This window comes from Urocitellus parryii, chromosome 2, assembly GCF_045843805.1.
Source record: "Urocitellus parryii isolate mUroPar1 chromosome 2, mUroPar1.hap1, whole genome shotgun sequence".
NCBI classification, from domain to species: domain Eukaryota; kingdom Metazoa; phylum Chordata; class Mammalia; order Rodentia; family Sciuridae; genus Urocitellus; species Urocitellus parryii.
In genome coordinates this window covers 97174603-97188276 of record NC_135532.1, presented here as the reverse complement: position 1 = coordinate 97188276, position 13674 = coordinate 97174603, and the positions used below count along the sequence as shown (strand labels likewise).

The following is a 13674-nucleotide window of genomic DNA, read 5'->3' as shown; positions in this document are numbered from 1 at the left end:
GAAATGTTTTATCTCCATTTCACTTTCCTTCTAAAAATTCAGAGCATTCAAACTACTTAGAAGCATATACTATGTGCCATGCACTGTTCTACATAGCAGAGAACAAAACAAAATTTTCTGAAAAAGTGAAACACATATGATAGTTGGGTGACAACAGGTATGTCAGACTGAAATAAAGCAACAGGATATGGAGAGAGAATGAATATATACATATTCTGTATAAAGGGCTACATTTTTAAAGAGTAACCAGGGAAGGTATATCAGATGGTGACTGCCAAAGAAAAAATCTGAAGGAGATAAGAAAACAAATTATAAGGTTATCTACAAAAAGGATTGTTCTATGCAGAAGGAATATCAAGTAGAAAGACCTTGAGGCAAGAACAATGATGTTTTCAGGGGAATTAGTGTAGCTTAATCAGTGAGCGAGGGAGAGTAGTAGGAGATCCAAGTCAGTTAGGGGCTCACAGATCTTACCTTCTCAGACATTCCAAGAACTTAAAAGACTTTTACTGAGACAGGAAACCATAAGAGCACCAAGCAGAGAAATGATATAATCTGCTTATATTTTAACAATACAATGTTGCTATATAGCTGCTGTTGCTATGTTGATAACAGATTACTGGGAGGCAAGGAAAGAAGCAGTGATATTGATACAATCCAACAGCAAGAATGGTTGATTCAGTTCTAAATAAATATTGAAGCTTAATGAAAAGGATTTGCTGACAGACTGAATTCAGGATAGAAAAGATGATTTCAAGGCTTCTGACTAGAAAGTAAGGAATATTAATTATCTAAGATCAAAGATTACAAGAAAAGGAGTCTTAAGGTAAAAACAAAAGCACAATTTTGGAGAAAAGTTCTAGATGATTATTGTACATCCAATTAAGGGATGAAAGTGTGTAGTCTTGGAAAGAAAGTCCCACCAGGAGATAAAAACCAGGAAGCCACTTGCAAAGAGAAAAACATTGAAATTCATGAGACCATTGAGGCAATAAATACAAATGAAAAGAGGTCCAAGAACTGATCTTTTGTGGCCAGTTAACATTTAATGGTTAGCAAGATAAGGAGAAATAAATAAAGAAGACTGAGAAGAAGTGGGTAGTAAAAATGAACAAAATCCAGGAAAATACAGCCTGTCAAATCAAAGTAAAAAAAATTTTTCCAAGGAGGAGAGAATAAGTACATTCAAATTGTTAGATGCTTTAGAAATATGGCTGGTTTAAAATATGAAAGCCTGTGGGATCACCTGCACATTCAAACTCACATCTGTTCTAACAGTTTAAAAGTACATACAGTTGCACATCATTTAATGATGGGGATACATTCTGAGAAATATAATATTAGGCAATTTCAACCTATATGAACACTGTAGAGCATGCTTAATACCAAGATGGCTACACTGTCACTAGGGGATACAATCTTATGGGACTACAAAGGAATACGTGGTCCAAGGATGACTAAAACATCACACAGCACATGACTATATGTATCTACATATCTATAATATAATATATATACACATTAAACACAAAATTATCTACAACGAGTATGTTTCTTGTTCTTCAGTTCCTCACATTAGAAATAGTCCAGTAAAATAAAATCACATTCAGAATCAAATTAGCACACAAAAAAATTAAAGTACAAGTAATAAGGTAACAGTATATTTCAACAAAGAAAGACTCTCTAGGTCCCAGAAATGCAAGAACACAGAGAACACATCTGGAATACCTAGGAAAAAAATTACTAAAAATTCCTATAAGATTCTCATGTGTAAAGCTTAGTTACTCAACAGAATTATTTTTGTCTCAAGCAAAGATAAAAGTTATCAAGTATTTCCTCTATGATGTCACAGAGGGAAGGTAAAGATACAGGTTATATAACTATAAAATTTTAAAAATTCACTCAAAAGCACATATTTTATCTTTTCAGATTAATATATGGTAAAGATTGAACTTTACCTCAAATTCATGGTGGTTCCAGGATATCACATTAGCACTACCAAGCTCTCTATCAATATTAAACGTTCTCATTTCAGATTCAAGAGTATCTTTCAGTTCTTCTCGTGTTTTGAAATTCCAAATAAGGTTTGACCTGGCGTGGTCTTGACTAAATCTAGACATATATATAATCAGAAAATAAAAAGAAGCAATAAACATTAAAAAAAAAACTCACCATAAATAGCCCTTACTATGTCTTATAATAAGCAAGAAAACTGTAGAATTATTTAGCAAGAATAAAGAAAATAAAAATCTGTGTAAAGGAAGTATGGTAAAATGCTAATGGTAGAATAAATACCATTATAAATACACAGTCACTGTAAAAGTCTTTCACCTTTTCCCATTTTTGAAAGTTTCATAATAAAATATTAAGAAAAAATAAACCTAAACTATAAAACAAATCCATGTAAATTTTAAAAAAATGAACTGACATTTCAATTTCAATCTTTTGCTAATACAATTTTTTTGTTCTTTTTAGATACACATGACAGTAGTTTTGAGTTAGAAAACAATTCAAATCTTCAGACATCAAATTTCAGGTTGGGCAAAAAAATTTTGACCCTTTTGGAGTGAAGTATATGGGATGAACAATATCCAATATTTGGAACTTATGTACTACCCGATATAATACCATAAAACTGCCAAGTTATGAATGGACATTTTCAAAATATCTACCTTATATTTTTGGAATACAATGGATTGGGGATGTAGCTCAGAGATACAGCACTTGCTAGCAAGTTCCAGGTCATGGGTTCAATTCTTAGTACAACAACAACAACAACAGGTGAAATTACAGAATAACTTATTATAATAAAGTTGGACAAAAATATGAACTGTGATGGACACATTCCACTTCTGCTTACTATCAGTTTGCAATCCTTCTAGAAAGTCTCATTTTAATGATTTTCAAGAAAGTTCTAGGGGTACAACACAACTGAGGGATGCCTGAGAAAGAAATACAAAGGTTATACTTTAAGGATATACTATACTTGCACTATATACTTTAAATGTAGTATGGAAAGATTTTAGACACTGTATTTCCTTTACTAGCCAAGGTACAATCAATATTTCAGCTTCCAGAATGAGTACAAGTGGGTCACTTTTTTAAGAAAATGTTTAAATCAAGTCTTTCTGTATTTATGTTAGGTGTTAGGGATAGGGATGGAAATGGGGAGTGGAAGGGGGTTACCTTGTTTGAAAGGATAGACAAATATGAAGTCAACTAACTTGCATATTCATTTGTCAAAAGTCTCATTGTTTTCATTATCTAACTCTTCTCTCCCTCTCCCCAGTATTGGGGAATGAACTCAGTGGAGCTCTACCACTGAATCATATCCCCAGTTCTTTCTATTTTTTGAGACAGGGTCTCACTAAGTTTCTGATGCTGGCCTTGAACTTGTGATCCTCCTACCTCAAGCTCCAGAGTAGCTGGAATTACTGCCTTGCATCACCATGTGTGGTCGTCTATCCCTTTTAAGACTCCATTTCCAACAAGGCTTAAAGTAAGTATGCAATCATTTCTAAGCCATAATGTAAGTGTCACAAGTCATCATCTCCAAGCTTTAACAAAAACTTTAAAGTAATTTTAGCTCTTCAGACTATCATCACTCTATGTACAAAGCCTAATTTTAAAGAAACGACTCTAATCAAATCAATCTTAAAAGTTACACATCTTGAGCTTGACAGCATAAAAATACCTGTGGCAAAAAGCAGTTTCCAGGGGCTGGGGTTGTGGCTCAGTGGTAGAGCATTCACCTAGCACATGTGAGGCACTAGGTTTGATTCTCAGCACCACATAAAAACAAATAAATAAAATAAAGGAGTTTGGGAGTAGAAGGAATAGTACAATGAATCAGACATTATTACCCTATGAACATATATAACTATAAGACCAGTGAGATTTCACATCATGTATAACCAGAAGAATGAGAAATTATATTCCATCTACACATGATGTATCAAAGAGCATTTTACTGTCATGTATAATTAGAATAAATGTCGATGTGTCCATCTATAACTAAAAAAATATTTTTTTAAAAAGCTGTTTCCAGAGAAGGAAAACCTGTTATGATTCCTCTAACAGAAATATCAAGTTTAATCTATATTGAAAAATAGGCTTAAAGTTTACCTATAATAGAAAAGATCCCAATTTGCTTCTATTTTTATTCTCTGTCTTCTCTTTCGAAGGACTACTGGCTTTTGACTTATATTCTGGAAAAGAAAAAGACTATATAGTACTCAACCTGAGACTAGCAAATAGGCTCAATCAGAAGATCATCACTTTTATAAGCAATAGGAAATATTATTATTAAATTTTGATAGAAACAAAATTAATGAAACAAATAAAATCTATAAGATGTGAATACAGGACATTAAATGACATCACATATAATAATTTACCAGCATACATTTCTATAGTGTTCCTCAAATATTTTCCAAGTAACCTAAAGTAACCATTTCAACATCAAATCTTGTAAAGTTCATACATATCACTAGTAAAATTTATAATAATCAAAAACAGTGCCTTGGTTCAAACATTTACATGCAATTAATAGAAAAATCATGAAAAATCAGTAATTGAAAAAGGTTACAGGTTATTAAGCTGCTACGAGAGCCAAGAGAAGCAAGTACAAATTGAAATAGCTAAAGAAATACGTATCTACATTCAGACATATATGAAATGAGAACTGAATTTAATTCACTAAATGAAGAATACCAAAGACAAATCTACATGCCAATTTAACACATTTCACACATGTAGCAGGGACTTAAACTCACCATATTGTTTTTGTCCTGAATTTAATTGTTTTAGGAAAAAATAAAAAATTTTTAAAGAAAATAGAAAGGAGAAAGCAAGCCTAAATCTGCGAAGCTATATAAACTTATACTGTATACTTATATACAGTATAAACTTATACAGTATACTTATATACTGATGCTGTTAATATAAATCATCTTCACTTTAAGTCAGAAAAAGGCCCATCTGCTTCACTAGGCCTATGACTCAAATTTTAGCTGGAGAATTCAAATAAAGCTAAGACCCCATGTTCCACAGAGGCACATGTAAGGTTTGTAACTGGAAGAGAAGATTTCAATGAGACCCTGAAGTATGAATGTGGACTAGAGGTTAAGAATCTCTGCTCCTAGTAGAACTGTGGATATTTCAGACGAGAATTCCAATCCTCAATATGAGAGAAACAAAAAATATGAAGCAGTACAGAGTGAAACATCAAAGTTAAAATTTTATTAAAGTGGCAAATTACATAAATAAAGCAAGAAAATGGACTATATGATACAGGAAGAATGAAAGTAAATGAGTATTAAGTTTGAAAAAGTAAATACTCTTTGAAACATAAAACCTGTTGGTTATACATAGAAAATTTTTCTACAAATTTTAATTCTGTGCACTACCATGAAAATTAATAAAAGGTGATTAAAGTATAAAAATAAACTGAAAGTTTGGTTTTTGTAACAATCTTTTCTCAAGACTTCTAATTAGAAAGAATTTTCTTCCCACCTTGGGAGAAAAGGGTGGCAGTCTAGAGTAACGAAAGAAAAACCAATTCTCCAAAAACAGGGCAGACTGATAGCTTGATAGTGACAAGCTAAGCACTACAGTTAGTAAACATATCCTTAAATTGAAAATAACAAATATGTAAAAAACAATTTTATATTTTAGCCAAAGTTACTTAATTAATCCAAAACAGTTACAAATAAAATGAACATCATATGATTAAATAAGTAATACAGCTCATTTCAAGACTAGCCAGTATTAATAATCTTGACAATAGTTTTCAGATTAAAGCACAAAATTCTACTTTCTATATTTTCATGTTATTTATATGAATAAAATAGTTAGAAAGATTACTGTTTCCTAAGGAAATTAATGTTAAATACCAAGGCAGAAATGATAATCTGGGACTGGGGTTCTGGCTCAGTGGCAGAGCACTTGCCTAGCATGTGTGAGGCACTGGTTTTGATTTTCAGCACCATGTATCAATTAAAAAAAAAAAAAAGATCCACTGACAATTTTAAAAGAATTAAAAAAAAATGATAATCAGTTGAAGCTACCAAAGATCTTCCTGAACAGCATATTTGGTAATATTTGCTCAAAATTTTAGATAATACTCCATGTTTACAGTATCAACAAACCAGTAAAAATTTTTTGATATTAAAAATACATTTTTTTCTTCTGAATTGCTGTTTTTAAATAACATATATCCCTATTTCCAGTTACACTGCTTAATGATGGGTACACGTCACATATGAAGTCTTAGAAGCAAAAATGTATTTGATGTATGATAATTAAACTCATACAGCATGGGCTGGAGATATAGCTCAGTGGTAGACCAGTTGCATAGCATGCACGTGTCACCACACACACTCTATATTTGCCCACATATAAATATATATTTTTATTTCCATTTATACAGCTTGAAATAACTTATTTTAAAAATGGGCTTAACTACATGAAGCCAGGAGCTTGTAACTTTTAGTAATTTTGAAAATCATTCATATCACACCTACAGATTTTTCTATTGTTCAAATGCTATAGCCATATTATCATGACCAGATATGTATATAATGTTTTTTTTTGTTTTTTAAGTACTGGGGATGAACTCATGGGTACTTAACCACTGAGCCACATCCCCAGTCTTTTTTGTATTTTATTTAGAGACAGGGTCTCACTGTATTGCTTAGTGCCTCGCTAAATTGCTGAGACTGACTTTGATCCTTCTGCCTCAGCCTCCCTAGTCACTAGGGTTATAGGTATGTGCAGCTGGGCCCAGCTATATATAGCGTTTTTATTATTCTTTTGCTTATATATCAAAGTGACCCTATGAGGATGGTATTGTTATTTCTGATTTTAAAAAACAGAAAAGTAGGGTTCTGAAAACCTATAACTTGGGTTAATAAGTGATAGACAGGCTCAGATGTCAGTTAACCAATTCAAAGTTCAGTACTCTCTTGCCTCTCCTGGTTACTTGAAAGCCTGTCTAATGATTTGTTATACTGTAAATATCACTTATTCAAGTTACCATTAACCTACTATGCTCAATTTCTACATAACTGAAGACTGATCTGAATTTCAAAAACACTTAAGACTATAGCATTTGTTATGTTTAAATATTCTGGTAATTCCTAAGAAACACATTTTAGAGAGACACAAAAATTATTCGTTTTGAGTAAAGAAAATACTTGCTATAAATTACGCCTCTTAGATGGAAGAATGCACTACTGAATGAGGTTCTGCTACACATTCTACATGATGAAGAATGAAACTAAAACGAGGTCTGACCTTGATTTGAGGACTAATACTGCAAGATTTAAGAACATATAATAAATTTAATAAAAAATGTAAAAAATTATCTCTGAATTATTTGACTAGTTCTGAATAAAAAGACTAAACCAAAGAGAATTTTTGTATGTGCAAAACAAAATCCAAAGAAGAAAGGGAGTAAACAGAAATAAAAAAGTATGAAAATGAAATTTATGGAAGAAAATTTAAGATAGTAATTCTATATTAAATACCTAACTAAAATCCTAATCATTAATTCACAAAACTATTAATCAAGGAGGAAAAATATGAGTCAGATTTAGGTGACATTCATTTTAAGCTTCAGGTATTCGGCCAGACATATCTGAATGCCTTCACTATGAACAACAGCAATTGAAGTTAGGCCTAGGACATGTAGAAATGCTATAAATTTAGAAGCATATTTTATTTTTACCTCTTTTTGAGCAATGCCCATCCTATCCCTCCAGTGCATCAACACAAGGTCCACTTTTTCTTTGGCAAATTTTTCAACTTCTTTAGCGGCTTTTCCAGCCAGTCTTTGCCATTCTGGAACTTTATTAAATTTTCCATATTGATCCTATAAAATAATGTTGAAATCCATTACATACCTACTTACAAATTTATTTTAAAACTCCATGTACAGCAGAGTCACATTAGCTATTTAAAATAATAAAATAAATACTGGATATTAGGGTTAAATAGAAAAACAAAGTGAAAAATTTCTACAATAAATTATTCTTTTTGTCCAAGAAACATTAGGGTTTCAAGATAATTCCTTTTTTGGTAGTAATAACATGCAAGTAGGAGATGACACAGAGAAAGGAAAAAGATTTGAAAGATGTTTAATTTTCTTGGGGATAGGCCAACCTAATAATTAACACAGATCTTATAACATCATTTGTAATTTCATATGTATAAAATATCACATTACACATTTGAAATAAAAAAAGAAACCCATTCCTGAATTTGCAAATAAAATAAGTTGAGTTAGAGAAATAAAACACTGAATAAAATTAATTCTATTCATAGACTAATGACAGTTGTATAAGCTCTATATACTAAAAATTAATGCAATGCATAAAACAGGTGGATTTTATGGAATGTAAACTTTACTTCAAAAAAGCTGTTAGAAAAACATTACTACCCGATTAAATGAGTTTGTGGTGGTCTGGATATGAGGTGTACCTCAAAAATTCCTGTATTAATGCAGCAATGTTCAGAGGTAAAATGACTATAAGAGTTGTAACTTTATCAGTCCATTCAAGTTTGAATGGACTCTTGGTAACTGTAGGCAGGTAGATCCCAGCTAGAGGAGGTGGGTCACTATAGGAGTACCCTAAAAGGGTACCTCTTCCCTGTGGCCCCTTCACTCTCTGTTTCCAGGATTCCACAAGGAAAGCAGCCTCCCTCTACCATACACACTCTTCCCCCAGTATGTTCTGCTTGACCTTGGACCCAGAGCAACTAAATCAACTGTTTATGGACTGAGAAACTGTGAGCCCCAAATAAACTTTCCTTCCTCTTAGTCATTCTTGTCAGGTATTTCTGTCAAAGCAATGCAAAACTGACTAACTCAGAGTTCTTGACTAAATATTTAGTCATCCACAGAAGAGTATATTAGAGTACTCTTAATCCTGAAAAGACACTCAGGACAAGCATATTTATATTTACCATTGCTATTTTCACATTATCTCTAACATGCATCCGATCAGCATCCTTCTCAGGAACTGGATCTGAGCTGTCCAAGTATGCGAGCAAGCCTGGTGGCTAAAAACAACAAACAATAATAAAACACATATCCATTTTCCAAATAATTGCACAAAAGGAAATTCAGATGTAAAAGCCTAAATAAATTAACACTATGATTCAGTTACTGTAACACTTACTATATGGCAAGTCCTCTGATAAATACCTTTTCAATTACAAACAAAAAAATTCCCTTTAATTGTGTATATAATTAAATTTTTTGAAAGGAACACAAAAATCTTTTCTAGTTTCTCATGGACTTACCAAAATGCGTTTCAACAAGTTTGTCGCAGTTGCATTATCAGCCGTCCAGAGCCCCACTAAATGTCTACTTAGCTGTCTGAAAAAAGCAGACGTTGAGAAAGGTTTGCTGCTTTATCTCAGCTAGAACAGAAAGGAATTTTTAAAAACAAAATATCACATAACTATAAGAAATATGGCTACAGTAAGAAAATCACTCTGATATTAAAAATTATTAAAAATTAATATTTTAATGTGGAGAGGTGTTTGCGATAGTAATTGAAGTATTAAAAGTTTGGAAGTTTCTTTAAATTAAAGTACTTTCCAGATAGCTACACTAATTTTCAAAGAGTCTTAAACATGAAGGCACAGGTCCTTATCCATTTAAAGAAAGTAAAAATTAAAAACAAACAATTTAAACATTTAAAGAAAGTAAGAATTAAAAACAAACAAAAAACCCCCAAAGAATTAAAAAAAAACAAGTAGTTTATATAATAAGATATGATACAATGAAATAGCACTCTGTCATTCTTTAAAATTGTGAACACAAGCAAAAGTCAACAGCTATGTTCTAAGAAAATCTTTTTGGCAAGATCAGAAGTAAAAAATATTTTCACTTTTGGAGTATGGGTAAAGAATCAAAGCACTTACTGAAAATTATTCTAATTCTACTTAAAAGCTAAAATTTTGGTTCAAAATGAAAATCTAAAAACCATGCTGACTCTGTGGTTTGGTTATTTATTAACCTTAATTCCCATGTAAAATACTGCCTGCTAAATCGGAAACACCTCAGAAGCAGGAACCCTATTTCACTCACCACTGATCCTTTCTAGACTTGGTAGACTTTGGCATTTGCTATGAGTGGTCATGAAGCCAATCAGGGAAGGAACCAAATAATCATCTACAGATGTATGTATTTACATCTTACATTCCCAGAAGAACAAAGATGAATAGCAAAACTATTTCATCAGAAAGTGAATACTACTCAAACTGCTCATTCCTGAGCCTATTGGGAAGCTAACATATTGCAGTAATTACACTTATAATTTCCTTCACTGATATTTGGTAGGTCTCATATCAGTGACTCCTAAAAAGGTTCTACTTAGAGATAAAAGTAATAAGATAAGTGGTACATCTACTACAAATGGAAAGCTTTTTAATACTGCAATTCAAGTATTAGTAACATTTTGGAACCTTCTCCAAATTAAAGTGCTTCCCCAATAAATACACTAATTGATCACAGTAGGGAATTTAACTGATTATGATAAAAAGGAACACAACAAGCAAACAATTAACATGGGGTTTAATGGAATAAAATAACATTTTAATGAAAGTTGGGATCTAACATTGCTAATAAGCAGTACTAAGGAAATAACCTTCCTATCTTTCCATCTTCTCAGACAATACAGAAGATTACTTTAATGGCTAGCATTACAATTAAGTTATGCAGATAGCTTTCTATAATAGTATAAAAAACTATTGGCAAGGCAGCACACAACAGCACAAGTGATAAAAAATGGAAATCTGTAGTACTGAAATAAAATAAAACATAAGTCAGTAAATTATGCTATTGCTTAAGCTGAAATATGTTAAATACTTAGGATATTTGGTGTTTTATTAATGCTATACTCTGGTATGACTAGGATAGCTGAAAGGGTCACATATCAAGAACCACACACACACAAAAAAAACCTGAAGAAATGGAATTCATATTGCCTAGAATAAATGAAGAGATTTATGGGTTTTCTTATAGTTGAATGATTTACTGAAAGAAAGATGATTCTCTGAAGGGGAAATTGTTTACCCACAGAGATTTAGGATAAGCCTAGTTCGGGCTCGAAATAATTAAGGTTCTTATATTTAAAGCAGAACACCTAAATTAACAAAGGTATTTGAAAATTTATGCAAGGTTCCCATATGGGGTCTATGGGGTCATGTGCATGCAAGATAGAGGAAACAGAAGGGGAAAAGGCCTTCAAAGTACTCTTTTCCATGTTCCAGTCCCATGACTGTGAGTTAAGAGCTTGACAAGACTGTAGGTTAAAAAAAAAAGGAATTGGTTCCCTCACCCCAAGTTATCCATGGCAGGGACAATGACCACTTGGGCACAATCTTTCTACAAGCAAAAGAAAAGTGCTACAGGAATCAAAAGAAAATGGAACATATGTATAAGCAAATACCTAATTCAGTTTGTTTTATGTAATACCCAAATTCATTCTCTAAACAGCAATTTATAGCAAATTAAATCAAATAACTTACCTATTTGTAAGCATCCTTTGATCTGAACTTATTGTAAACATTGCAGTATGCAAGTGTCGAGGTAAGGCACCTTCACTTAGGGCAAGTTCCTGCATTTTTGTAGCAATTTCTTTGTCACCTTCCTTTGGAAAAAGGGTAAGATGATCCCTAAAGCAGAAATCTAGAACGAGCTATCCCAACTTTATTACAAACTTTAAACAAAAGTTCATTACAACTTTAAACAAAATAATTATTTAGAATAATATAACTCAGATGGGGTGTTTACTTTTGAAAGCTAAAACTGAGCATAACACCCAATAACTAGAGGGGGGAAATTAGCCCTTAGTAGTATATACACACTGAAAATGCAAATAAATTTTGATGTTCCAACCAGTTTGATGCCTTTTTAAAAAATTCAACAGATGTCTAAGGACATACTAACTCTGTGCTTCTTATTTCATTCTGAGCTATACTGATATATCACAATAGCGAGTTTCTTTTCCCCCTCCTTGGTAAACAAAACACTCTTATGTTTTATCCAAATTGCTACATAATGACAACAAAAGAATACAAAAATTCAAGTCATTTAGATTGATGTCATTGTAAACATCATACTATGTGCTTGAAATTTATAACCATGATCATTTTTTAAAATTTTTTTTAAATACAAGGCTAAAGCAACTATTTGAGAAGCAATATTTTATAACCTGAATATCAAATCCTGGTATCTAGAATTTCATTTAAAATGCATTTTACCACAAGAAGTTTCTGTTGCTATTCTCATTTGATATCATCTTGCTCTGAACTCAAATAACAGATTTCTATGTAATCTCAGTACCTCAAGATTTCAGACCTTCATCATCATCACCCAGTGAAAGAACAAAAGAAAGCTAACTTTTAATTCTTTTAAATAAAACAAATAATGTAAGAACAAATTTATTTGCTTTATAACCCTACTTACTAAAGAATTTAAAATTCTCTTTTTTTTTATTATTGAGGATCATTTCTTCAACTAGTTTAAAACTAATATCTGACTGGAGAGTTAAAATTACTTTTCTTACCCAGAGTATAGCATATTTCCCATAAAAGGCAATTTTGTCATTTTCAATTAAGGCGTCAATCAACACTTAAGTTTAAAATTTCGAAATTGCTCTCACCTCTATTATTGCCTTCATAACCAATCCAGCTCCCTTTATAATTGCCATGGAAGGATGCTTTAAAAAGGTGAAGGGAAAGTATCAGTGAATAAAAAAAAAAAAAATTATTCCAACACAAGGATGTACAGTTTCATGCAAGGTTATGAGCTATAAAATTATGAAATGATATGTCTCAAAATCAGATCAGAGATTAATTAAATATTTTAGATATTCTACAATATAGCTTCACAGTTACTGATATGCAAACATAAAGGAATATAACAGAAAGTAGATGGAACTTTTTTCCAACGTTTATGAATAGCTCTGCTAAAGCTCACTGTATTATTTGGGAATTTGTTAAAAAAAAAAAAAAAAGCACGGGGCGGGGGGGGGGGACGACTTTGGGCATACCACAGAAAAAAATGAATTTTTATGATGGAAAACAGTGGTTAACTGCCATCAACAAGGCGGTTTAAGTGAACTACCAAGAAACCTGTGAGCTAAAATGTCCTCACATGGTAATGATGTTAGGGTTAGGTTGCATTTGTCATTATATTAGAAGGGTGCACAAACTATTTTAAAAACAATTTTATCCAAAAAGTAGCATTCTTAAATTAGTTGTTATCTGGTAGGAAAAATACAAGATCTTACCTGAAAGAGTTTAAAGAGGGTTCTTCCATTGGAGGCTACCATCTCTAAAAGCATATCAAACTGCTGCCCTTCAGTTGTCTCACTATATGGAGCACAGAGGGCAAAGGTAAGGAAGTCCAAAAGTGAACTAATAACTAGGGCACCAGTCCCATGATCCTGAAAGAAAGCATCACACTGCTTTAAAAATATAAATATAGAGCTTAAACAGCAAAAATATGTTCCTTTTCTCTTATTCTATATGCTAGGCATAATTACTGACTTTAATTTTTCAACCTTAAGTTCAAAAAAATTTTTTTTTGGTAGTGGGGATTAAACCCAGATATACTATACCACTGAGCATCACATCCCTATCCCTTTTTGAGGCCGG

General features: G+C 32.1%; 1 protein-coding gene across 1 annotated transcript in view; it reads right to left on the bottom strand.

Annotated features, from left to right (window-relative positions):
* Positions 1-13674, bottom strand: part of Dnajc13 (DnaJ heat shock protein family (Hsp40) member C13) — a 120614-nt gene that overhangs the window by 61814 nt on the left and 45126 nt on the right. The window contains exons 15-22 of the mRNA XM_026383836.2: positions 13308-13463; positions 12678-12734; positions 11542-11663; positions 9307-9382; positions 8968-9063; positions 7730-7873; positions 4126-4208; positions 1959-2112 (exon numbers count right to left, since the gene is read on the bottom strand). Of these exons, the coding sequence (XP_026239621.1) occupies positions 1959-2112; positions 4126-4208; positions 7730-7873; positions 8968-9063; positions 9307-9382; positions 11542-11663; positions 12678-12734; positions 13308-13463 (888 nt within the window). The remainder of the gene's footprint in view (positions 1-1958; positions 2113-4125; positions 4209-7729; positions 7874-8967; positions 9064-9306; positions 9383-11541; positions 11664-12677; positions 12735-13307; positions 13464-13674) is intronic.